The 27,653-nt window shown below is 44.1% G+C and overlaps 1 protein-coding gene across 9 annotated transcripts in view; it reads right to left on the bottom strand.

Annotated features, from left to right (window-relative positions):
* Positions 1-27,653, bottom strand: part of HIVEP3 (HIVEP zinc finger 3) — a 468,378-nt gene that overhangs the window by 88,836 nt on the left and 351,889 nt on the right. For 8 of the 9 annotated variants that reach the window (XM_043532150.1, XM_043532145.1, XM_043532143.1 and 5 more), the window contains 2 exons: positions 16,425-16,489; positions 2,435-8,082 (listed from right to left, as the gene is read on the bottom strand). In XM_043532150.1, the coding sequence (XP_043388085.1) occupies positions 2,435-7,546 (5,112 nt within the window). In that variant the 5' untranslated portion in view covers positions 7,547-8,082; positions 16,425-16,489. Of the gene's footprint in view, positions 1-2,434; positions 8,083-12,835; positions 12,939-16,424; positions 16,490-27,653 lie in introns of all 9 variants that reach the window. The other variant, XM_043532149.1, reaches the window with a different exon arrangement.

Below are 27,653 nucleotides of genomic sequence, written 5' to 3'. Positions count from 1 at the left end.
GAAAGTGTGCATGCTCACTAAGCAGTTTAGTTAGTCATGAAGCTATTTGCAGAGCAGTCTACTCTTGCTTCAAACTTCATCAGCTTGGTAAATCTCCCTGAGACTGAAAAATCAAGCCAAGTCTGAACACCGTATGCAATGTACTACAGCTTACAGTAACTGACTGTATGTCCCATTGTATTAGAGACTATGGTTTATATTAACTTTTCTATTGTATTACCTGACAATGTATAGTTATAAAAGAGGATTTTTAAGGAAAATAATTACAAAGGTGCAGACTGAGGCCTGAACTTTCAGCCCCTAGACTGAGGCAATTGGAACCCAGCTATTGTTAACCACAACTTCCTGGGTAGCCAGGAAACTGTCCCTGGGAATCTTTCTCAATAACATGTAAATGAGCAGCCTTTAGAATTTCACTCCTACTGAACATGTGATTAAAAATCACTTTTTTTCCTCCATTGAATTAAATATGATTTGTGCTAATACTATCCCATTGAAGCAGCAGTTACTAATATAAACTAAGGTAAGCCATTTTCTCAGAAGACACATCAATAAAGCAGCCATCCCAATTTAGTGTGTCCCAGCTGAACACAGTAAACTTAAAAACATATTTTACACACACACAGCACCTTTCATCATGACACCTTTTACAAATATATACATATACCACCAGGACATGGTAGAGGCTTTGGAGTGGGACACATATATAAAAGAGAGCACAACAGTGCAGGGAGGTGAATTTTGCAGATACACCAGGGCAAATCCCCTACTCTTGCAAAATGCATCATGACCACTTTAATATCCACCGGGGCTTTCTTTTTAAGGTTTTGGCAAAAAGATCTTTAATCCATTTGGGGGAAACCGCATGTAATGAAATATCTCTGTCTTGAGGATTGAGAGTTGTGTCATCCCTGTCTAGATTTTAACCTATGATTACAGGGAAACCAGATATTTTAAACCTGATGTGTAGGTCATCTTTCCCAGCACAGCCTAAAAGCACTACTCTGTGTATGTGAGAACCCACATCCCATGTCAAAGTCAACCGGAGGGTGGGTGGCTCAGCATTTCTCAGAATGAGGCCCATAGTTGGTAATATACATTGAGACTCTTTGGGAAGAAAGATGCAGCATAAGGGTAAAGTATTTGTTATTGTTATTATAACACACATAGTAAGTGTCTCCTGGTTCCTTGAAATCATGTCTTGGGGGTTTCTGCAGGATATTGATGGAACTGCTGAAAAGAAATATGGTAACTCTGGTGTGTATTTTAAGACATATTTATAAGCAGCAATTGCAGCTGACATTACAATAAATTCAATCTTCAGGGTTCATTTTGCGATTCAGAAATAAAACAAACAATCCGGCAATACAAATTGGGTTGAAATGACTACCAAACTGCAAAAATTTCAGAGCAATTCTGTTTGCTAATCTGTATAATAATGATCTGGATTAGGGATTTGTATAGTTCGGTATTAACTGAAAATAGTATGTGCTATGCTCTGGAATCCTCCTTCCCCTCCCCGCCACCAAAATGAGGGGGAAAGCACCGTGTGGTAACCAATAGCTTCTCCCAGACCCAGAGGCCCACATGGCATCCCACTGACTTTAGTGGAGCTCTGCACAGTCACCGGGCTCTGCCTGTGTGAAGCAGCTTGCATGACTGTGGCATGGTTGGTTAAGAATATAAAACAGATTTGTCTTACTTCTTCTAACTCTTTTCAGGGTTTAGGGTCAATTTTACAGAAGTATTTAGGCCCTTAAAGACGCAGATAGGCACCTGTGGCATATAAGCACCAAAGTGAGTTAAGTGCCTAACTCCAATCGATTTTTCAATGGGAGTTAAGTGTCCAAGATGTTTAGGTGCTTTAGTAAATCCTATGACGTGCCTATCTGCATCTTTAGGTTCCTAAATATCTTTGTAAATCTGGCCCTGAGTACTTTTGAGTGTTCAGATACCATGGTAATGACTGTGGGATAGGTAGGTAGACTTACAGATGGAATCCCATTACCTAAAACATCCGTACCTATACACGAGTTTGTTTTTTATTAACATTTCACAAAATAAAAAAAAATGATAACTTTTATAATTTTTTTTAAAAAATTGAAATAACAAGGCATCAAGGCAAATATAAGTGTCATCTTTTGTGCTTAGTACTGGTAGTTCAACGTAAGGAGGCGATCACATACTGCTCTGCTGATTGCCAGACAAGTAGACACTGAACTATATAATATCCTGCCATAAAGCAGCTTTGCCAATGTCTTTTGGCCAAGAGTGTGTTTTGCGTTCTTACGCACTCCTGCTGTCCCACTGAGGGTAAGCATTCACCAGGATGAGAAAGAGATGCACAATGAGCCCCTACTAAATTAACACCTCTCCTCCCTCCATTTCTGCCCCCCGCCCACATAGACAGGAGGAAAGCCAACACTTTTCTTACCTCTGTCATTTTTGGCTTCCTGGAGCTGGACGGCACAAGCCTGCCTGTCTCTGGACGTGGAGCGGTAGCCATGGTATAGATTTCTTTGCACACCTTCTGCTTGGATCTCAGGAGTGAGAGGGCTGCTTTAGTAGATATACCTGGGAGGTTGGGATTATACAAGCTAATGCACCAGCTGGCATACACTGAGGACCTTCCGTCGACTTGCTGGATGTGATTTGGCTTTATGTAGTTTAAATAGCACCAACTGACATTAGTAGTTGTGTGGAGACTGGGGAACTGAAGTACTTTCTTCAGATCTGTACCTTCTCGAGACTTCATTGCACTTTGCGTGATGTCGAAATGAGGCGCTGGGCTCGGAGGATTTGGTAGGGGGTGTTCTGCTAGCTCTTTGGAGTCTTCCTTCTTTACTGTTTGCAAAGGTGTCTTGCTTCGGAACTGCTTGCCAGCTTGTGGTGTGTATTCCTCCAGTGCCTCAAAGCTCGAAGCACCTGGTTGTGGCAAGGCTGGTGGCATAATACTTGGGATTTCCTTTGGCTCAGACTGCTTAGAGGACAAACTAGGTGGAGTTTCAACCTCAAGTCGGCCTTGGCTCTCTGGCAGAAAGTGAGATATATCCTGCTTTTTCCCCTCCTCTATTGCACTGGACGGCTTCACCACTTCCAACTTTTCTTCCACTTCAGAGACTTCCTCCTCTTTCACTCTTTTCTGCTGCTGTGTTTCCATCGTCAGCTCCAAGCTACCAGCTGGAGAGAGCATCCGCTTGCTTCCACCAACTGTTGATGAGCCCCCTTCCAATCCCAGGACACTTTCTGATGGGGAGGTGAGTGGCATATAGCCCTTCCTTTCTGGTAATGGCAATGGCACTCTGAGATATGGAGTCTGGAAGATGCTTCTTTGATCCTCTGTGATCATCTGTGCCAAATCGAAGCCTATTCCATGAACGTCAGAGCTGCACACCAGGGCACCTTTGGGTTGGCGATCACCAAACTTTGGAAGGACAATAGAAGATGGACTACACTGGGACTGAGTGACTAGGATTTGAGAAAGAGTAGTATACATTGCACTCCCATAGGTTGGCATGTTAGTCTGAATGCGAACGGGGACTACAAGTGATACCATAGGAGCCGGACACGTAGGAACCATCAGCTGAGATGTGGAGACTGAGGCTGAAGGGCTGGTTGTGCTGGTCAAAGGATGTAACCTGCTGTCGGAGCTGTACTCTGTGCATGGAGAAAGGCTGGAGGTTCCTGCTGGTGGAGAGACACTTGATTTGATCTGTGGTAAATGGCCACCAACCTCACTCGGCAACTGGAGAGCAAACGGAGACTGTAGAGGTAGAAAAAATGCAGAAGGGAGCGGTGAGGAGCCTGGGTAATGGACAGGTAAGAATGAAGAGTGCTGCCTGTACGGTACTTCTGCTGGATGTGACATTAACGGAGGGACAACGTGAAGCTGGCCTGGGTGGAGAAGAGCCTGCTGAAGAGGAAGTGGTGGTGTCTGATATATAGAGGGAGGAATCTGTGGCATAGGAAACGGAGCAGAGAGGATGTCGGACACAGTCTGAGTGGAGAAGAGCTCTGCAGACTGTCCTGGCTGCGGCAGAAGGTGCTGGAAAGGGAAGAGAGATACTTGTGGGGACATACGCTGTTTTTCATGCAGTGCTAGTTGTGGCATCGGATGATGAAACACCTGCAGAGCCTCAGAGTATGGCTGGCTGTACACAGGCTGAGGGCTATCTTTTGGCTGACTCTTATCACCATGTGGGGATGAGGACAATGAAGATGCAGGCTGATGGGGCAAACTGGTGGCAGGAGATTTACTGGAAGAAGGCAATAGTTCTTCTGTCTCTTGCCTTCCTTTTGGGGCTGAGTCTGGCTCATGCTCTGGATGACTGGTCAGAGATGCTTGCCTAACCAGAAAGCACTTCCTCCTCTCCTGTGGAGCCGAGGAAACTGAAGGGCCAGGTATTGAAGCAGAAGAGGATGACAAGCTTCCATAGTCAAATGATTTACTACGGGGCTCCGACATCTGAGAAGGATGAGACACATTAGGGGTCTGCTCAGAAGCAGATCTTCGCATTTCCCTGGAATGATGATGGTGGCTCGGTACCATTAACATATGTGAGCCAATGCCAAGGGGTTTAGTATGGGATTCAGAGGGCTGGCTGACAGCCTCGGATTTACTGTATTCTTCACGATCAAATGAAATGGAATGGCTGGAGCCATGGGATATACTACTTTCCTGACTTGGACTTCTCGTCAGGGAGACGGACTCAAAACTGGACTCTCCAGAAGACTGAGCCATTTCTGCCAGCCGCAGCCTTTTCTTTTTTGGCGGGAGTTTCTCGGCAGGAAGCTGGGAGAGAGTTTGGCTTCTCTGAGGCCACTGAAATTCCTCAGTTTTTTCTGGCTCTTTAGGAGGTGGCTCAGGCTCAGTTTCAGGTCTATCAGGCTCTTCAGTGACAAGAATCTCAGGGACCTGGATGTTGGGTTGGCGTACCAGCTTTGGCTGCAGGGAATGAGGTGGCCTACTGTGCTGCATTGCTGGCTGAGATGAGTACTGGGTTAAAGGTTTTTCTTCTGCTTCCAAGCCACTCAGCTGTTCTATAGAATCAGACTTCTCGAAGGAACTTGTATGCTGGATGACAGAGATCTCTTTTGAAGTTTTTCTTCTCTCTTTGCTTTCTGTACTAGAAACTGGCTTTGTAGTTCTGGAGTGAAAGCCAGCACTGACTTCAGTGAGCGGGATGGCTTTACCTGTATCAGCTGGTGACTTAATGGACTCACGGGGTAAGTTCAAAGCAACATCCGATGATGCTGGGTTAGCAAACTGACTTACTGGCCTCATGCTGGATGAGGGAGTTTCAGGCAACTCAAAAGCTGGAGGGTCCTCATCGTCACCAAGGCTCTTTTCTTTTCGTCTTTTTCTGAGTGGAGTAAGCTCTAAACTGGTCCCCAGCTTGTAATGCATCATCTGCGGCCATGTATCAGGATCCACAAGACTTTTCTCAGCTTCTGAAGAGGTATGGGAACTGGAAGAATGAGGCTTTGAGATCTGAAGTTCTGAACAGTAATATTTCTTATGCGCTTCATAATTATCCCTTTTCTTGTAGCGAGCACCACAGATATTACACTCATAAACGAACCCTTTAACTTTCGGACCCTTCCTTGTCTTTCTGGTCAGATCACTTTCCTTGATTTCTTGTTCCTCGGTAGGTTTGGAAACGGTTTCTTTGCTTACTGAGCTAACCTCCTCTGAACCATATTCCATTCCCAAAGGTAGCTCAATAGCTGGTTGTCGTTTTAGCATTCGAGGATGTGAAGAAAACACTTGACTGCGGCTTACGACATCAGATTCCATGATGTGGTCATCAAATGAATAACTACCTCTAAAGGTCTGAGGGGAGCTTATAGTGCAGGCAGCAGAAGGCATTGAATGGCTTCTTAGGAGAGGCACTGTCTCTGTGGCACTGTGGGATTGCTGAAGGGATAACAATGATTGTTCAGGCTTAATTTTTTCACCATGAGATGTCAATGATTTTGATGCATTCAACTGGCTACTGGAACCAGACTTGCTGTCAAACTGAAATGGTTCTCTATATGCACCAGACTTTGGAGATTCAATGCTGCTACGTCTAGATAAAGAACTTCTTCTAGGCTTCACGCTATCTATTTCACTGGTATCTACAACAGCTTCATTAATTGTAATTAGCTTAGTGATGTGTTCAATAACCTGTGTTCTGGGCACAGACAATGGTACCATGCTAGGTTTATCTTCAGTGGACACGTGTGGAAACCCCTGGGTTGTGGTTGCAGCTAACATTGCTGTCCTTTGCCCAATTCTCCCACATTTCCCAAAAATAATTTCTGCATAAGATTTTGCATTTGTATTTGGTGGGCTGATCTGTTGTTCTGCACTTTCTGATCGCGAGAAGTAGCCTGACTCTGTACTTCCTTTACTGCCAGGGCTAAGGAACGCCTGCTCATCTATCACCTTCTTCCTTTCACTTAATCGGAGTGCAAGCTTCTGTTTTATAGTATGTGTATCTTCTGATTTGTGGCTCAAAGCATGATCAGATGAGGGCTCCACAAACTGCATGTTGTCCTCAAGAGACTGAGACATACTGGAATGGGATAATGAACACCGGTCGTGGCTGGAACCTTGGCTTCCTAGACTATGCAAACTACTAGATAACAGGGTGTGCTTTCGCCGGGGTGATAGTTCTACTGAATGACCTGACATTGCACCTGTCTCCTCTTCTGAATCTGTGCTTTCTCCTTCAGTAGGTTCTTCAAATTCCTCCCCACCGATCCTTTCCATTTCCAAACTGGAAGGATACATCTCTGCTCCAATTCCTGAGGCCAGCCCCGCTTTTATTCTATGAGCATGAGACTTCCTATGTTTATACAAATTGCTTTTAGTCTTAAAAGAAAAGCCACATGGAATGCAAGGGTATGGCCGCTCACCTGTGTGTGATCTGATATGTTTCTGGAGAACACTTGGCTTTGCACAAGGCCTACTGCAGTACTGACAAATGTATTTGCCTGGCTTTTGAGGTTTCTTCTCCTTCTTGTGCACTTCCTCAGTTTGTTTTAAGGAAACTTGGGAAGGTCGAGGGATATAGACTTTTTGAACGGATGGCATGTCCTCTCCAGGAAGGATTGGTGAATGGGAAGGTATGAGCTGGCTGTGATGAGAATGAAGCCCAGGTGATGAAAAAGAGCCAGAAGGACCCGGTCTTACTGGATCGACTAGCTGCCATGTGGGCCCTTCAAGGATCTGCTCTGGTTTTCCAGGAGACATAAATGCTGGTGACAGTGGATGCTGCTGAAGCTGTGAAACGTGGGGAGCGTGCTCCAAAGAGGAATGCTTGGGTTGCTTCTGACTTCCAATTTTCTCCTGAGATTCCTCTCTTGGAATTGGCAAGGAGCCAGAAAAGTGCTGCAGCGATCTGATATCAAGAAGAGGGGTTGCTTGTGAAGACGTAGAGCTGCCCTGATACGTAGAGGCAGATGAAATACCGGAGTGGAAAGCCTCTCCTTTGGTAAGCCTCTTTCTGGGACTTTCCTCAGCCTTTTTTGTGCTTTTCTGGCTTTGTTCAGGATCCATGACCTTAAAAGGGTCTTTGAATGCTATTTTGGGCAGGTTTTGGCAGGCTTCATTTATGAATAATAAAGGTCTCCTCTGTAGATTCCCTGCTTTGCCTGCATTTGCTATGAAGCTGGAGCTACCAAGAGATGGTTGTTGATATAAGATTTTACTAAAGTATCACTAGTTGCTATTTGATTCAAAAAAATGTTTCAGGGTCAATAAAGTTCACATTGGTAATGCATGACAAACTACTTCAAAGAGAGAAAACTGTCCAAAACTTTTAATCCAAATGTTTTCCTTGTGAACTTGGTTAAGGCTTTAAATCTTGCCATTTTATTTCAGTTGACAGTGGCAAGCCTTCAAAGTCAAGAAGCAACCCACAATGTGTCTCTTGTTTGTTATGCAAACCTTTGAAAACTTGAGACTTTAGTGCTCATCTCATAATCATCGTTTTCCTTTACAAGGAAAATAACACTGAATGGTGTGTGTTGCCCGTGTCTTCCTGCTCTTCCACTTTTGAGTTCAAAGGCCTCGAAAAAGTATTCCCCACATTTCTGTAATCACATTAACCAAGACACAAATTACTGCAGCATTCATATTTCACCAATGAAATACTGTTATATTTTTATAGAGGATAACAAACATTCTATACAAAAGAAAATTCATAATAGTTCAACTAATCCTTACCATTTTGAACATTTTGAGTGACAATGCAAACCTAAATATTACTGCTGTGAAAACTCAGGGATCTACTCTCTCTTCACTACATGCATACCCAGGCACCGTAACAGTAACTGAAGCTAGAGGGATACAAACAACTTGAAATCTAGTCACAGTATTTTTAAAAAAAATGAGTTAAAAGTCATTTCAGGTCTTACACCTGCTTGACTTCTCCCACAACCCCTGCCAATTTTTATAGTTTTATAATCACATTTTCCTACCTAATTTAATGGACTATGCAAAGAAAACCATGGAACTAAGTACATACAAAGCGTTACCAAATGCACCAAGTAAATACACTGAAAAACAGAGAACAATCTCTCTCCTTCTAAGTCTCTTAATGTCGCAATAATCTTAGGTGTCACTAGTAATAGCAGTACGTAAAAAAAACATACAGAATATGGTTTTCTTAAATTGCCTGTGTCCCTTTAAGTAAACTCCCTGAGTTTATCATTTTTTTCTAATAGATAATGACATGGAGACTTATTTTAGTGCTGCTCCTGTCGGATGCCCATATCTCAAATATGGGGTTGCTCACATTGGCACTGTGTGTGTAAATGCTAGGTTTATGGGCCTACCATTTTAACAACCCAGTGTGGGCTTGGGATGTCCTGTTTACATGACCACATTTGAAAACAGAATCCTTGACTGGTATACCACATTCTCAGATCAGTATACATTATCGTAATTGTCATTCACACATCATCTTTGAGAACTACAGTGAGATTAAAATTCAGAACAGTAGGACACCTCACTTGTTTTTTTGTCATTACTCTAGGCACCTAAACAATATAATTGCCATGCTTTTCATATTCCTAGACATCTCTCATATCAATCAGACTCCAATATTTAGCTTGCTCTGTTGCTGAAGGGCCATTGCCACTGCTCTCAGCCTCTCCATTCCTCTTATAACCTGGCTGTAATTCACAATGTATTGATTTCCAAGTGCATGGACTTATCTGCCAGGTGTGGGGGCACATGGCAACAGTGAACGGCAACTCCCAGAAAGAATCTTTGGAATTTCAGCACCCTGCAATGGATACCTGTACATGTCAGTATAAGAGAGGAACTTAGCTTTGTGAGCTTTCAGCATGTTAAAGGACTTAAAGGAATAATACAGCTGTTTTGGAGCATGTCTCTGAGACTCTCTCCTGTCACTGGAGTTAATTGCATTAACGGTATTATATCACTTTTTTTTTTAATCATATGCATAGAGGTTACAGTTCTCTCCCATCTGCAATATCCTTATCTAGAGCATATTCTGAATATGGGGGCTGCAATTTTCAAACCTGAGTGCCTAAATTTAGTCACCAAAATAAAAAGTCTGATTTTCATTTCAGAGATGCTGAGCACCCATAACTCCAACTGAAGAAAGGGGGAGCTCAGCACCTCTGAAAATCAGGTGAATTGGTTATATAGGGCAACCCACTTACAGTGAACTTGGATATGAGACTCTGTTAACCTGTTGTGCCAGTCAACAAACAAAAGCTTTTAAGGAGAATAGGAGAGCTTCTTAGAGGGATGGAACGGAAGACAGCCAGTGTCTTGTGAGAAAAATTGGATTGTGTCTCTTAAGTAGGAACAACTGGCAAGTACAATGTTGTGACACACTGTACCTCAAAATAATACCCTGTAACAACCATATTCACCACTTTTATATGGGGTTATGATATATTTTGTACAAAGTATGCCTTGTGTGGTATCATTTGAAAAGTCATAATTTGCTGAACATTGTTGTCCTGTCAAAATTTGTGCATCAACATTGTATATGGAGATATGAGATTTTGTTATAGGTTTGTTCTTGAAACATACTGTGAGTCTGGGAAACACCCACAGACTAACCCCTCAGAGGTAACAAAGGACAGTAAATAAAGGCCTTGAATGTCAAGCTGCACATATATAGAAGGTGCAAGCAAGAATCTGCAATTCATATGAAGGAGTGATTGTAGGGCAGGTAGCCAATCGGACTGCCTAACCCCATGACACAGCAAGGATTGTTCCAGTACGAGGAGTTGGGGTATAAGAAGGGAGAACACACTACACCCAAATTACCTCTCCTCCCCTCACCTCTACTCATAGAGCAAGATCGTTTGAAAGACAAAGAAGCATCATTGAACTAGAGGAATGGTCCCAGGCTGTAAGGGGATCCAGCCTGCAAACTAAGAACTATGCACTGTAAACTGCCTGCAGCATCTGGTGTAATGAGAAAGTTGCTTGCTTCAAATTTTACTTATCTTGGTAAAGTTTAGGAATTAGATTGTAATTTTATCATTTTATTTCCTTTTGTAACCAATTCTGACTTTTTATGCTTGTATCACTTATAATCACTTAAAATCTATCTTTCCATATGTGACATTATCTGACTGGAATATGACCATGCAAATCATTGTTTCTACCACTGTTATATAATTGCAACAAATCTTATACAAAGTATGATGCATGGCCTGAAAGAGTTAAGCATCCTGCAGGATAAAGGATCCAGATCCAAACTTTAGAGACATGTTAGAAAAGTATGTGAATGGTAATTAGGGCCATTCCATGGCAGATAGGCTAGAACTTTGAAATGCAAACCTATATTGTTAGATGTTAGAGGTGATATTAATTGTATGTGTGTACACATATCTTGTTAGAGGTTAACAGTGTAGTCAAACAGTCCCTGTCTATGCTGTATTCTGTTAATTAAGAGATCAAAAGGAAATATTAACATTTAAATTAATTGTAGATATAGTGATATCAATGTATTCATCTCTCTTTGAAATGTACAGCAAATCACCTGTGAGTGGTGGAAAACAGGCAATTGCCTTATGTTAATCCATGTAGCTAATTACCGGTGATGCTTAGGAAACAGGTCTACTTCAGAGTCTCTATGATTGCCTATTGTTCGCCTAAGGACTTCAAGCTGTCAAAAGAAGGCCTGAAACTGTATAAAAACCTTTGGGTCCTGATCCTTATCTCAGATCTGCTTGATGCTTCATGCAGTGAAGCTTAAGTCATAAGACTGAGATTTCCAGTCCTATCTGCATCACCCTGATTATGAACATTGGACTATAACCTATGGACTAATCCTGAAAGAATTCTTTGCAACTACAAAGCTCATCATCTCTACTATGAATCTGATCTCAGAACTGTACTCATGCCTGTATGTATTCTGATCTTTTAACCAATACTCTCTCTCTTTTCTTTTTTAATAAATTTTAGTTTAGTTAATAAGAATTGGCTGTAAGCGTGTATTTGGGTAAAATCTGGAATATTAATTAACCTGGGAGGTAATGTGTCCAATCCTTTGGGATTGGTAGAACTTTCTTATATGATGAATAAGATTTTCAGTAATCCTCATCATATTTGACTTGGGTGTGGGGGTTGAGGCCTGAGGCTGGGTGGCTTTAAGGGAACTGTGTTGTTGGCTTCTGGGTAATGAGCAAGGTATTATAGAAGCTGTTTTGTGCTGGCTTGGTAAATCTAAGGATTGGAATATCCACCAGCTTTGGGGATTGTCTGCCCCATTCTTTGTAGTTCACCCTAATTGAGTAACCTCAGTGCGGCACCCCTGGGATCCCGGTCACACCATAGTTAATAAACTTGTTTTCATATTTTATCTCAACCAGTGTGTTTTTGGTTGAAGTGTCTGGGGGAATCCCTACTCAGGTTAACAAAGGTTGTGGTATGATAATTTGCTTTGATGAAATGACAAACTAACGAGCTTACACTGATCAAGAGGGTCTTGAATAGTGTAACATACACATTTCTGGGGTGCAATGCTGGGGCTGGGAGATTTGCAGGTGTCCCAGTTCCTGAGTGGCTCGGAGAGCATTCATGTAACTTTGCTGGGTGTGCCTTTGCATGCTAATGGCTGTGCGTGAGCCTCAAGGTTAAGCACTGGAGTAAACTGCCTAGGGAGGTGATGGAATCTCCATCATTGGAGATTTTTAAGAGCAGGTTAGACAAACACCTGTCAGGGATGGTCTAGATAATACTTAGTCCTGCCATGAGCGCAGGGGACTGGACTAGATGACCTCTCGAGGTCCCTTCCAGTTCTATGATTCTATGAAGAGGGATCAATTGATTTAATAAAACATCTTAATCAAAATGCTGCTACTTAACAGTTTGATCCTGGCCAGATGGAACGTGTTGGTACGTGAGCATGAGGTAAATGGTGCTGAGCTGGATGAGGAATACAAGGAATCCCCATCCTGTGTTATGGAGAGTACTGCTCCACAATCCCCAATTCACTACTGGAAATGACAGCATGACAGCAGTGAGGCTCAACAGGGGAACATGTTGCCTAGCTGATGGTTGTGTTTGACCATCCCATTGTCTCTGTGAGTGAGGCCCTGTCTCAACTAGAAAACAAAGGTGTTATTCTAAAAACCTGCCAGCTACCATCTTTAATTAATGGAGTTGAAAAAGGTGGCAGCATCCTAGCATTCGTCACAACCAGCTGGCTTGTGCTGGAAAGGATCAAACCCTATCCACACTAACTGCTAGCACATTTTTAAACACCGCTTATAGCGCATTAGCTAGCACACCGTTCTTTCTAGGGTAGACAGGACCTTTGTGAACCCGCGCTCAAAGGAACTTGAGACTTACTTCCTTTTGTCTACACGTGGATTCTGCTCAGTGCTCACGTTTGTCCTGGAGCTTCATGCCCTTCCACTATCTGCTGAGCACCTCGCGGACTTGCAACAGCAATCTAAAGAGGATGCCTTATCTTATTCACAAGTTTGTTGCTAAAAGGAGCAATTCATTATCGTTTTGAAACCTTCTTTTTAAACGGTCCTGGCTGCCAGCGTACGTCTGACTAACACCAGCTGGGACCAGTCAGCTTGAGGCAGAACACTCATCGTTTTTGGTAGCACTGATGATTAACTGCATGTCCTTGTCACAAGTTTAAGAATTACCCTGCTCTGGGGTCATTTCTAGACTTACACCAGTGCATTGTAGTTTCGACACAGCTGCCTCTCTGTGATGCCCTCATGCCAGCAGTAGTCTATGGAATAGAACATTAATTTAGCCACCAGCTTCTCGTCATATTTACTTTTACGGTGCGCAGATGGATCATGGGAGTGTGAAAGGAGAACGTGGGATGTAACAGACTCAAGTCCCCAGATTCCCATGAAGAGAATCAACTTCAGTATCATTTCTCTGTTTTAGTTAACATTCTGCATCATGAACATGGCGCTACAAGATTACAAAATGTCCTGTAAATGAAGTGATAGTGTTACTTTTTGTTTAAAATCAGTGCTCTTTGCTCAGCACACCAGTAAGATAAGACAGAAGCGGTCTGGCATTTTTTTTCTTACTACTTTAGTTTGCTGGAAATGGATCTAAGCAGAGACTTTTTAAGAAAGCTGTGAGCTCTCTCTCTCTCTCTCTCTCTCTCTCTCTCTCTCTCACAAGCTCAAACCCATGCATTAAAAACTGCCAGCTACAGCACTCTGCGATAGGCCAGAAAGAAGTCTGCATTTTGCTTTCTCCTATGGCCTCCATGATCACAACTCTGTGGACAATGGCACCTTTATGATTTGGGGGAGGGCTTTGAGATGATTCGTTGTGTCAACCCAAACACGATCTCTAGCCTTCTCCAATGAAGAAGTCGATACCAGCTGTTTCTGCTGGGATCTTTGCATGGCAGTTAACATTTAAAAAAAACCAATCAATTGACAACTCATCAAGTGTGGGCATTCTGGAGAAATTCAAGATACTTTCTATCTTTTTCTTCAGTTACTGAATGACTGTATCCAAAGTAGTTGGCAACGTTAACAGAACAAAAAAGTTCTAAAACCAATCCCCTCACCCCAGAATTATAATTCTCCAGGGAAAGTACAATAAATAAAGGAGCAAGAATAAATGTCATTAACCTAAAAGTAGGGGGCAAGGTTTTCCCGTGTGTCTGAACTCTGCTTGGCACAGGATAAAGTAGTGTGTGGGGTGCCTCTCAGGGGCTGGTTTTGGTTGTCTGACCCTCCACTCCCTAGCTCTGAGATAAGTTAGAGCAGCTGAGGAGCTGCTCTACATTATGCCAGTAGAGAAGAAATGTAGTGGAGTTCTGTTCCCCCATGTTCTCTTGTTCTGCCAACACGGCACTTATGCTGGAGGAGAAAAGGAGGTGGCTGGTGCAGGAGGTGGATATGCTGACTCTGACAACTTAACACCAGCAGAGCATTCCCATACACAAGGGAAATTCTCCACTGGCCACTTCTGGCCAGAATTTGGCTGCTTTGTACCCCCTGAGCAACGCAAAGTGGCCACAGGGGAAGGGGGAATCAGGCCAGATTTATTTTCTTGATTAGTCCCTTCTTCAAATTGCTGTCCCAAGCTCTTTCCATTCTCCAACATATACTGTCCATCTCCATGCCATTTTCTTTTTTATCCTGATCTTGCTGTACTATTCAATCTGTTTTGTATTAATTTTCTCCCCTCTCTTTCTTTGAAAAGCAGCCCCTCTTTTCCTCTCAGGCTTTTATATTCACCCCGAACTCTCTGTTCACCCCTCTGCTTTCTCCTGTGGTACATGGTCTATTACCCTTCACTCCCTTTGATTTCCCAACACTACTGCAAAGCAGAACACTGTGTTGCCACCACATCAACAGATCTTTAAGAAGATTCTGATCTGATGACACCTACATCTTAGCTACTTTTGAATGTCTGTGGGGAAATACGAAAGACATTCAAGCTAGGGGTTTTGGTTGTTATTTTTATTCATTTCCAGTATCTGAAAAATGCCTGGCTGCATTAGAACTTTGTATCTCCCTAGATAGGTTTACTCGACCCCAAAACGGGTATATTTGAAGAGAAATTGGCTGCTTTATTAGCAGTGGCAAACACAAAGGGTGACGTTCTGTCCTCACTGAAGTCAATAACAAAATTCCCACTGACTTCAATGGGACCAAAATTCCACCCCAATTTTTTTACAAAATACTTATAAATGCTTTTTTAAACAGTCTCATCTATTGTTTGCATCCTACATTCCTGCATGTGCTGGAACTCAACCCTGTGCAGAGGGCCAGTCACAAGGTCCATAAACCACTAAAAACTCATCCAAGCCTTCAAAATAGGGCTGAAGCAGGACTTGAGTCATGCCTATGCCCAGTGCTTGACCCCAGCACGGGGAGAACGTCATCTTATGTGTGTACTGCAACACATAGACAAGGTGCTTGTTATGTCACTTGGGGTGAGACCCACAGCACGAGGAGTGCTACAGGCTGTAATTCACAGCTGACTTGTGATCGGGATGAGAATTTCATTAAAAGTACCCTTCCAGGAGCCAGACCATTTTCTGCTGAGTTTGAGGAGTTTTGTTTTGTTTTATTTTTGTTTGTTTTGGGAGGGGTTTTTTTGTCCCCAAGTTTGTTTTGAAAAAGCAATTCTTGAAAACTTGCAACCTATGTTGTTTTATAAATTGTTTTCAGTTTAAACTGAAAGCCGTGATGAAACTTCTTCATCAAAGTGACAAAACTCTGCTTTCAGGAACACCCCTAGAGAAGGAATTATTTTCTCATACATTAGGGTATGTTTCAATTAGAACAAGATCATCCTGCTTAGTCTGAAGTTCTTCCGGTGGAAACTCTGCCTCTGCTATATGTATTCTCACTGAGGAATCATAACAAACAATCTTTGGTTCTGAATGAAGTTCACAGAAGGTCAATGAGTTCTTTCCCCCATATAACAAAATATACTGCAAGAGATCTTGTCTCTTTTTTTCCTGTGAAACATGGTAAGATATTTCCACACAAAACCAATATACAAGCTATGAATAAAGCATATGGAGTTGTAAGTACAGTACTCTCTGCTTCCTGTATTGTATGTTCCTGATAACTAGTTCTTGCACATGGGTTTGAGTGACAGAAGATATGCTGCCATAGACCTTCAAAGAGAAATATTTGTGACCAAGACGGAATTATGATGTAACCAGTGATCTGCGTGAGCATTAGCACAGCTTCGGTCATTATTTTTGGTAACTGGAGTCATTAATATAAGTTAAACAAGCTAACGTGATGTTGGATTAGTTACATTCTTGATAAGCTTATCTGGCAAATGTCTCTAGAAATATTGGAGCAAAGAGCTCAAGCAACCAACCAAATAGAAAACCAAGTCCTACTGTTTCAGTATGAAGGGCAGAATATATATTCGACTTATACCCACTTTAAATCATTAAAACAAAACAGAGATTACTTACAGTGGAACTGATTTTCTTTAATTTTGATGGGGTGCCTCCTTTTTTTGCTCAGGGTTTAATTCAGTCTGAAAAACAACACCACACTGTGATTATTAAACAAATATATTAAAATGCCATCTCAGCAGTGTTAGCACAGGACTGACACCAGGTGCCCTGATGGAGCAGTTTGCCTGGTAACAGAGAGAGTACACAAACCCAGTCCCAACAGGTGGAGGAGTCCTTAGCGGCTCGGTTAACCTCACTAGGCAGGTTCACTAAGATGGTGACATGCATGTTCATGAAAAGGACATCCCCAGGGTTACCCCTTCTGCCAGTGTGACAGCATGCAGGAAATCACAGGCTTGTTTATGTCAGCCACGTAGGCATCAGGCAGAGCACAGCTCTAGGTGGGTGCGGCAGAGCTGAGAGGAGCCTCAAAATTCAGATCTGGATTTCAACAATTCAGATCAAAGGTTCAGATTCCACAGCTCTTCCCCTAAACTGCTTAGATTGGGGTAGGAGGTGTTGTTTGAGCCCTTCTCGGGCTCTGAGTAAATTAAGTGCAGTCCATTTCCAGGTGCCAAATGTGCTCTGCATTCAAATATAGAGATGTTTTCTTCCTAACTACCAGCACTAAAAATTCCCTCTGGAATTTGAGGTTCATTTCAGTCCTCACCAATAATATAAATATCTGCAGGCTAAATTCAGACCTCACAGACACCTGAGCAAATCCACTGCCATGGATGGCAGGTGAACTGCCAGCTTGGGGAGGCCAACCAGGCCTGCCCCTCCCGCCAGAGGCCTCTCCTCTCCCACCCCCTCCTCCTGCCAGAGCCCAGAGCCTCCTCCCTCCCTGTGGCCACCAGCCCCTCCACCCCCACCCCAGCCCCCAAGCACTGGGCAGGTGGGTAGCGCGCAGCCTCCTGAGTGCCAGACAGGCAGGTGGGTGGTGTGCGCCCCCCACCCCCAAGTGCTGGGCAGACCATGTGGCCCCCAGCCTCAGTGACCTCAGCCCCTCCCAGAGCACAGGGTGGGCAGCCCCAGCACTTGCAGCCTCCCCCACAGCACCAGGCAGTGTGGCCCCAGCATCTGGGGGGCCCCCCAGTGCTGGGTGGCCCCAGCCACCCCAAGTCCCAGCCGCAGGCCTGCTGTGGCCGCCCTACCTTCAGCCCGCTTCCCAGTTGGAAGATGAGCACCCTTCCTGGGCTGGAGTCAAGGGAAGGGCAAGCAGGAGGGGGCCTGGGGCAGAGCGTGGGCAGGGCCATGCTGGGCTGTTTGGGGAGGCAAAGCCTTCCGCAGCCTACAATATGCACTTCCCATGCCCACTGCCCTCAAATTGTGCCGTCAGTTGTACTGCACAACCAATTGTCTTCAAGAGAGTGGAATTTCATCCTGCAACTGGAGTTTCATTTATACAATTATAAACTATCCCCGAGTCAGAATGAAATACAGGGCCCTCTCCCATAGTTGAGTTGGTTCTGTTAATAACATTTTTTTTTGGCAAGCAACACACAGTACTCACACAGCTCTAAGAACCGATTTTTCACTTCACTGGCAGTGTAGTGACAAAACGTCATCTGATGATACTGCAGCTGAGATACTGGGCCACCATGAGGCAGTTGTCCCTAGCCTACAATATAGCACATTGGCCCATCACTCGCTGTGCTGTTGAATAGAATGTCTGAGGATAGGAACTCAGTTTATTTATTTATTTAATTATATTTTAATTTCTAGCTAAATTACAATAGATGCTAATGAAGACAATGGCTGATAAAGTCTTGAATAAGGATCAATGCATACAAGTGCTGCACTGACTTCTCCCACACTGTTCTACCAATGCACATTAATCTGGACCTCCAGATATTCCATTCCCCCCCCACATCCTGCTCTGCTAATTCAGTGCATACCAGATATGCAGCTTCCCTGATATTTCATTCCTTAGTCCCCCAACCATGCTGCCAATGCTCAGTCCTCAAAATGCTAAGGCTTGATATCCTCTTTTGTGGGCGAAATTTGCACTTACAAAATTTGCAATCACATTTTTGCGCTCTTGAAACGACCTGTGGGAGCAAGCCAGAGGACTTTGCACCTGCAGTCAGGTAGTTAGACTTGTGAGTAGTTAGTGAGCGTTAGCGCTCACCAAAGGGTGGCCACTTTAGAAATTTGGCCCTAAAGATCCTTTTCATAGAATCATAGAATATCAGGGTTGGAAGGGACCTCAGGAGGTCATCTAGTCCAACCCCCTGCTCAAAGCAGGACCAATCCCCAACTAAATCATCCCAGCCAGGGCTTTGTCAAGCCTGACCTTAAAAACTTCTAAGGAAGGAGATTCCACCACCTCCCTAGGTAACACATTCCAGTGTTTCATCACCCTCCTAGTGAAAAAGTTTTTCCTAATATCCAACCTAAACCTCCCCCACTGCAACTTGAAATATCCAACCTAAACCTCCCCCATTGCAACTTGAGTGTGTATCTGTGGATCTAGGTTAGGTGTCTAGTTCCAAACAAAATAGCCAGGGAGGTCCCAAGGATACTCCGAAATCCCTAACAGTATGAGACAAAATCTAACAGACCAACTTCAAAAATTATTTATAAAATCAACACATAGCTGTATGAAACGGGTTCTCATTTGGCAGCTCAGAACTGTAACATTGGAGTTTTGGTTATATCACAAGTAAAAGTGAGTTTGGTGGTTTATATAGTACTCTTTTAAACACTAAAATCAACACAAAATCTATCCTGATCAGCACTCTATTGACATGAGTTGCAGTGCCTCAACATTGCTCGTGGCTGAGCAGCATCAACAGCATTGGGAGGCAGGAGAGGGAGCGCTGGACTGAAATAGCAGGGTGTGTCTCATCAGGTTGACAGTCTCCCAGCATTTATTCTCATATTGGAAATCCCCAAAACAGAGGCTGAACAATAAAATGAACTCAGCACAGGAAATAAATGACTTTGAATATTCCTCCAATTTACAAATTCATTTAAACACTTTTTGTTAACACATGATTCTAGTCGACAGAGGGTCGCTTTTTTTAAAGTCAAAATGTAAAGACAGCATCAACTGTTGCAACAAATGCACCTTCAAGGAGCTCCCACATTTTTATAAATAAATAAAACTTTATACCACATTTTAATTCTTAAATAATGGCCCACAAATAATACGGCACGGACATTGTGACTTGCATCTACTGTGCCTCAGTTTACCAAATCCTGAAAATAAAATGACAGCTCTAGTCTCTCCCTCACATACTGTGCCATAGCAAAGGAATGCCACTTACTTCCTTACATAGTGGCTTTTCTACTAAAGAGTTCAAAGCACCAGATAAATATTAATGAAGCTCCACATCAAACTCTCTTGTGCAGCTAACTATCCTTGTCTCGATTTTACACACACGGAACGATTGGGCCCACGGTCACACAGCGAGTCGGGGGAAAGTGAACATCAGCACTTAGAAATCACCACACTGTGCTTTAACCATGAGACCTTGCTCCCTCCATGTCTGACTGCTAATGACAATGCTACTTGCATAGCACAAGCCACTGGCTTTTTAGCTTGCGTTCTCAGTCTAGGCTACAGATATCCTAAGGCCATTAACCGAATGCTTACCCTTCTTAATGGAGCCACACAAATTTATAAAGTGTATCTACTATTCACAGGCAGCTATTCACTTAAAAGTCCAGAAGCGAGTTATTATGTAGACTAAATTGAATGTTATACTGAACCAAGTGGCCTCCTTTCACCTGAAGTTTGAGGTCACAGGCCACAGGAGAACGGTATTTTTTCCACCTTCACCCTTTGCTTTCTAGTTTTACTATAAAATTGAAAACAGGCAAACTGAAGACTCATGGGAGCCCTGAGCACCGGAAGTATGCAGCAGGAACAGGTGTGGTGCTACAGTGGCTGAGTGTGTTAGTCTTTCACCTTTGGAAATCCAAGTCCAAGCCTTGGTTATATCACAAGTAAAAATGAGTTTGGTGGGTCACCCCAAAATCTGGCCCAGATCAGCACTCGGTGGACATGACTTGCAATGCCTCAGGCTATGTCTACCCTTGCAGAGTTTTTGTGCTGTCAGTTTCAACGGTGATAGTGAACCGGTGAAAGAAAAGCGCTGGTTTGTGTACTCACTTACTTCCACAGGTGTCAGAGAGTGTTCACCTTTGCAGCACTTCCATCCCTGATGAGAGCAGCGCACTGAGGGCAGCTACCCCGCAGTGCGCGCTCTCCATTTTGACAATAGGTCTTGTGGGAAGGTGGGGGGGGGTGTTTGCGGGGCACCCTGGGTCCCTGCACAGCCCCCTCTCCCCAAACACTGTTCAGCTCCAGGAGCTCAGCTTTGCTCCACGCAAGGGATTGTTTGCTCCATGGAGCAGCCATTGTCACCTGGCCAGATGACACATGAGCACTTGCCAAGACAACAGGAAGGGGAGTTTCAAAGTTCCTGGGGCTTTACAGGGGGAGGCGTGGACGTCTGTTTACCTGGCCCTCTTGCTGAGGATGGAGGAAAGTCACATTGGATCCTGTCAAGCTCCTAACCACCCTGTTCACATCCAGGCCATATCCACTCCCTGGTGCCAGCACTGGGCAGAGTCCACAGGCCACTCCCTGCTGTTCTGTTGTGTAAACAGCGAAAGAGAGAGTCCCCTGGCCACTCCCAACATGATGCCAGCACTGGGAGGGAGGGAATTTCCAGGAGCTGGTTGGGGTGGGCGGGGGGTGGGGGGAGGGTTTTCCAGCCTTTCCCCAGCCTCTCTTCCACTGGGTATCGATTAACGTTGCTGCTACTGCCACTCCACCGTCTCCTTCGCTGGAGAAGGGAGGACTCCAGGGGCTTCTCCTAGCCGGACGGCTGCTGCCAGCGGGACACTTGAGATGTGTCAGAGCTGCGAGGCCAGCCTGGGGTGAACGTTGAATCCTGGAGACCCCCCCATTAGAAAAGACTCGCCTAAGCCTGAGCCAGTGCTGGCGACCCAGCAGCACCCTGAGCACATGCAGCTGAATGAAGGAGTGGGAACTATGCCCGCCAATGCCAAGGCAGCCCAAGTGAGAAGTACAAGGGGAGCCCACCCATTGTCCAGGACACAAATGAGTGTGGACGGTGAAGACTAAAGGCGCCTTTCCAGACCCTGTTAGCTGTATTTCCCTTTGGTTTTGCAGCTCCTCATAGTCTTCTTACCACAGCCACGTGTTCTGTTTCTCTTAAAAAGAAAGAAGGAGCAGCAGCTGTGTGAGAAGGCTGGAGGCAGGGAGGAGAATGGAGGGATACGGCTGTGCACATGGGAAGATGGGCTGTTCAATTACAAAGATATGGGAATTGGTATCTCAGGAAGCACCCGCGACAGCACATGCGAGCAGGAAGCTCAGCACAGTGGGAGGCTTCTTGACATGCTGGTCGGGGCCAGTCATTTCACTTTGCACATCTGAACCTCAGCGCCATCCGACACACACTCTGCATCCACGGATTTGTCCTCTAGAATGTAGTTTTCAAACTTCCCCCTTATCCCAAGTGCCGGGGGGGGGTGGGGGGAGGCTACAAATTATTTTGGATTTTATCCCTCTTTAGCAACAGATAATTGTTAGAAAATACAAGGGAGACAAGGTGGGTGAGGTAATAGTTTTTATTGGACCAACTTCTGTTGATGAGAAAGACAAGCGTTAAAGCGTCCATCCTCCCATGTGCAAAGCTCTTCCTCAGGTCTGGCAAATTTACTCAGGCCTGGTCTATATTACAGAGTTAGTCAACGTAAGGCAGTTTACATCGACCTAATTCTGGAAGTGTCTGCACTACAACGTAGCTCCCACTGATGTAAATCGCCCACTTCACCAACTTACTAGCTCCACCTCCGTGAGAGGCATAGCGCCAAGTCAATGTAGTTAGGTCGACGCAGAGTTAGTGTAGACACTGCATTGCTTACACTGGCTGTTGCTGCCTTTCAGAAGCAGTCCCACAATGCCCCACACTGCAGTTAAATTGGTGCAAGTGCTCCTGGTGGAGATATGCACTGCCAACAAAAAGTGTAGTGTGGACATCCAAAAGCAGTTTAATTACTGCAGTGACTGTAAGTTAACATAACTTACGTCGACTTAATTTTGTAGCGTAGACTTGGCTTAGGTCAATGCAATGTCAGTGTAGACACTTCGTTGCTTACATCGACTGTTGCTGCCTTTCAGAGACCATCCCACAATGCCCCACACTGGCAGTTAAATCAGTGCAAGTGCACCAGGTGAGGATGTGCACCGCCGACACAAGGATCAATTACTGCGGTGGCTGTAACTCACTGTAACTTAGGTCAAATTAATTTTGTAGTGTAGACTTGTTCTCAGAGTCCCAGCTAAATACTAGATGGAACAGATTGTTTAGCATACGTAATTAACACATATTTCAAAGGACCATTCAAGGTGAAGTTATCCGTTAACACCCCTCCAGTCATAGGGAGGAGAAAAAAAGGGGGGGGGGGTGAAATGAGCTGCCCACAGACCAGGACACAATAACCCAAAGTGGCAGCAGAACCTGCCAGAATAACATGCAAAACCTGCAGACATATCTCCATTGCTACAATGATCAGGACTCCTCACAACACACCTTTCAAGATCTATTGGTCCTACAGTTGCCTATCACAACACGTGGTGTACCTTATTCATTGCACTAAATGCCCCAGTAACAACGACGTGGGTGAAACCAGACACTCACTATGTTTTCAAATGAACTCACATAGGAAAACGATGACAGACAAGAACACCACATCACCTGTGGATGAACACTTTTCACAAAGTAATCACTCTATACTGACCTCAGTCTCTGAGGAACCCTGCACAACACGTTCAAAAAGGCAAGCCTCGGAGCTTAAATTCATAATGTCGCTAGACACTAAAAATCATGGACTGACAGAGACATTATTTCAACAATCTACAACCCCTGCCACCTTCCTTTCCTCCCTATGACTGGAGGAGTGTTAACAGACAACTTCACCTTGAATGGTCCCCTGAAATATTTCAGAGTAGCAGCCGTGTTAGTCTGTATTCGCAAAAAGAAAAAGAGTACTTGTAGCACCTTAGAGATTAACAAATTTATTTGAGCGTAAGCTTTCGTGAGCTACAGCTCACTGCATCCGATGAAGTGAGCTGTAGCTCACAAAAGCTTATGCTCAAATAAATTTGTTAATCTCTAAGGTGCCACAAGTACTCCTTTTCTTTTTCCCCTGAAATATGCGTTAACTACTTATGCTAAACAATCTGTTCCATCTCCTCTGAGGGCTTGTCTTCATGCAGCCGCACTGCTGTAGCACTTTAGTGAAGATGATCAGACACTGATGGGAGAGCTTCTCCTGCTGGCATAGGTCAGATACCATCCCGAGAGGCGGTGGCTACGGCGACAGGAGAAGCTCTCCCGCCGACAAAGCGCTGTCTACATGGGGGTTAGGTCGGTATAAATGCATCACTCAGGACTGTGGATTTTTCATGCCCCTGAGCAACATAGTTACACTGAAGGGAGTTTATGCTGTAGACCTGGCCTGAGTACCTTTCCCAGACCTGAAGAAGAGCTCTGTGTAAGCTCAAAAGCTTGTCACCCTCATGAAGAGAAGTTGGTCCAATAAAAGATATTCCCTCACCCACCTTGTCTCTCAAATATCCACAGATCAACACAGCTACAGCAGCACTGTATGCAGAAAATTAAAGGGACATTTATGGGTCTCTTTACACATTCTTTACAAAGGACAAATCAATATGCATTTTAAAGCCACAAACACAAGTGTCCAGAAACATATGCAATCGGCCTGATTCTCCTCTCACACCAATTTTCCACTGATGTAACTTCTGTGGAGTTACTCTGCATTTACGAAGATGAGGTCAAAATCAGGCACTGGACTACAACTCAAGTGACCTGGGGAATTCCGGGAATTCCCAGCTAAGCTACACATTTTGTGTGAGAAGTCAGGCGAGTGATTTAATATACAAAGTGCCTCAGTTCCCAGTGGTAAAATGGAAATAATATATGTGTGTTGTAAGCATAAAAATCCATCAACAACTGTGAGGCACTGAGATACTCCACTGAGGAGGGCCATACAAGTACATAGACAGATACATAGATTAAATGCTTTCTTAAAGTCCCTTTTTCATTTAAACAATTCCTGTAGTTGTCACAGGAATGGTATGGGAGCGTGAATGAGAGGGGAGATGGTCAACATAACTGGCAAATAGAAAGACAATGTGGGGGAGGTAATATATTTTACTGGACCTACTTCTGTTGGTGAAAGAAACAAGCTTTCAAGCTCACACAGAGCTCTTCTTCAGGACCTGAAGCTTGTCTCTTTCACCAACAGCAAATAAAAGATATATTACCTCACCCACCCTGTCTCTCTAATATCCTGGGACCGACATGGCTACAACAACACTGCAAAAAATAATTGCCAATGGAAGGAGATGCGTTCGGGAGACAAACCCTCTATTAGAATGTAATCTCCATTAAGAAAAGATTTGGGAACGCCTGCTGTTGAAGGAAAGTTTTTATTCTTTTTACCCAGATTCCACCCGGGCTCATCAACTTTCCTTCTCAGCTCACCATAAAATGAAGTCTCAGCTGATAAAGAAAAGAAACTTAGCATTTTGCCAGCATGATATGTGTAAACACTAAACAGTAAAATTTTCATAACCTCAAGCAGCTATTCCAAACAGAGAAGCTTTTTAGTCACACAGACTAATTTTTGCAAAAGTGCATTTTTTAAAAAGTTAAAAATAAACATTAAAATTGGAAGAAAAAGGAACAAACTATCAACAGCCACATGAATGTCACATGATGGTGATGCAGCCTGGAATTCAGGCGCGCTCCCTCCAAACACAGATTTAGGAGAGGTACTAGCAGATACCTGCCTTTAGTTTGGTCCTAGGAGCACAATACAAATGACTTGTCATCTTAGACGAATATGCAGTTCTGGCCCATCCATCTCAATCCTGATTGGCAGCACCCACTGCTATTCCAGCCCTGGAACATTTCTATAGTTCCATCAGTGCACTCCCATCCCCCTCTGCCAAGGCTGCCCCATTTTGTGGTGGACAAACACTCACTTGGGACTATGAAACTCCACTAAAGTCATTTCCATTGAGTTAAACTGTGATTTGAACTCAGTCTCCTGCAGTTAATAAATACATACATACTAACTCTTATATAGCAATTTTCATCAGTAGATCTCAAAGCACTTTACAAAGGAAGTCACTATCATTATCCCATTTTACAGTTGGTGAAACTAAGGCACAGAAAGGGGAAATGACTTGCCCAAAGTCACCCAGCTTGCTAGTGACAGAGCCGGGAATAGAACCTAGGTCTCCTGAGTCCCAATCTGGTGCTCTATCCATTAGGACAGTAGTTTTCAAGCTTTTTTCATTTTGGGGCCCCTAAAAATGTTCAGATAGAAGTGTGGACCCCTTTGGAAATCTTAAACATAGTCTGTTGACCACAGGTTGAAAACCACTGTTCTATGGTTACAATAAACTTTTGTGGACCCCTTAGACATAGTCTGCAGGCCCCCAGGCAGGGGTGCTGGAACTAGGGGTGCTGCCAGACCCCCTGGATTGAAGTGGCTTCCACCATATACAGAGTTTACAGTTTTGTTCAATGGCTTTCAGCTCCCACTCCCCAAAACTGTTCCAACTCTACTGCCCCCGGGGATCTGCAGGGCACAAGTTGAAAAACACGGCACTAGGAGACATACCCTGCCTCTGGGAAGAGCAGCTCCCTCCACCTCTCATTTTACAGTCCAGGAAACATTCTCCTCATGTACAATGATCTTAACCTATAACCTCACAACCAAAACTCAAGAAAACAGAATTCTCTCTCATTTTACTAAGAAGACCCTCAAGATTGTTTGTGGCTGTGAAATAGAATTACACTGTATGCGTCTAGAGACTCCTTGGGATTAGTGTAAAAACTCTCTGCTATTTTCAGTTCCTGTACTCGGTCGTGATTTAATTTATGCACTGGTGTGAAAAATGATTAGTAAACTAATATTTTGAAACTAGTGCCAAGTAATGATTCTTTCAAAATTCGTTGGAATTAATGTCTCCACCCCTGCCAAAACCAAGAGGGGGAAATCAGCTATTGGCAAGATGTCGACTCTTTCTAAATTTGTGTGTCTTGGGTGAATCTAAAGCAGTAATTCCCTTTCCTTGGCAATATAGTCGTGTTCCCCACCCCCTCACCCCGAGACTTATGGTTATCCTTATGTATTGTGAAATCTTCCCAAATGTTTCCACATAGTTTCAAACCACAAAGTGGGCGGGGGGGGGGAGGTGAAGAAGAGGATAACTACAGTTCAGATGGAGTTTACGATTGCTGCTCAATTTCATAATTGCAGGGTGAATCAGCAGGGAGCAAGGTTTCAGTCAATACCATGACCCCATGGCCGGTAACCTTCATACAGATCAGCTGAAAATGGTTTCCCTTGATGCTCTCCTGACAAATCCATGAACTTGAACTCAAGGATTATTTTACCTTTCTTTCTCTGACACAGAAATTCTGTATCATAAGACTCTTGCTGAGCACTTCCTTAAAGCAGATTCTTCTCAACACTAGTTGCTAGCTTCTTACATTTACACTATATACAACTGAACCTGCTGTCAGGTGAAATGGTCTACAATGAAAATTTGGTTTATAGGTAAGTTGAATGAAAGTCCCAGGGCTTGTCTAAAAGGGAACATGCAGGAATTAACTTATGGTGTAAACTCAATGAACATAAATTAAAAGACATTCACCCCCTGCTCCCAGTATGAATGCAGTGGTACCCCAGCTGCATGCGCGTTACACATGGTGCGTACCCCTGGCAGGGGCAGAACCGGACCCACAGAAGCGCCAAAGAGAAAAAGTGCTGGCCGCCTCATGGCCCGCTCAGTGTGGCCTGGCGACCCCTCCATCGTGATGGGGAAGGGGGAAAGGGGACAAAAGTGAGTTGCAATTCAAAGCCTGAGGGTTGCAGCGCCACTCAGGTCATGATGGAAGGCCGTGGTGCCAAACCTGAGTGGGTAGTGGGGTGGCCAGTGCTGCTCCCACTTACTGCTACTGTGGGGTCACCTCCTGCACCTTGGCTCCCTCTGCCAGGGGCCTGCCTGACCTCACCCCACTTCCAGCAGCCCATGTCCCATTTGTTCTGCCTGCAGAACTCACTCAGCCTCAAGACTTGCTACAAGTACAGGGAGCCACAGTGAGTGTCCACACAGGGTAACTGGCCAGGAGAAGGGCGACAGGGAGCCCTGGTGGG

Source organism: Chelonia mydas, chromosome 19 (genome assembly GCF_015237465.2).
Source record: "Chelonia mydas isolate rCheMyd1 chromosome 19, rCheMyd1.pri.v2, whole genome shotgun sequence".
NCBI lineage: Eukaryota > Metazoa > Chordata > Testudines > Cheloniidae > Chelonia > Chelonia mydas.
The sequence above is the reverse complement of the archived record's forward strand: the minus strand, read 5'-3'. Positions and strand labels throughout refer to the sequence as shown.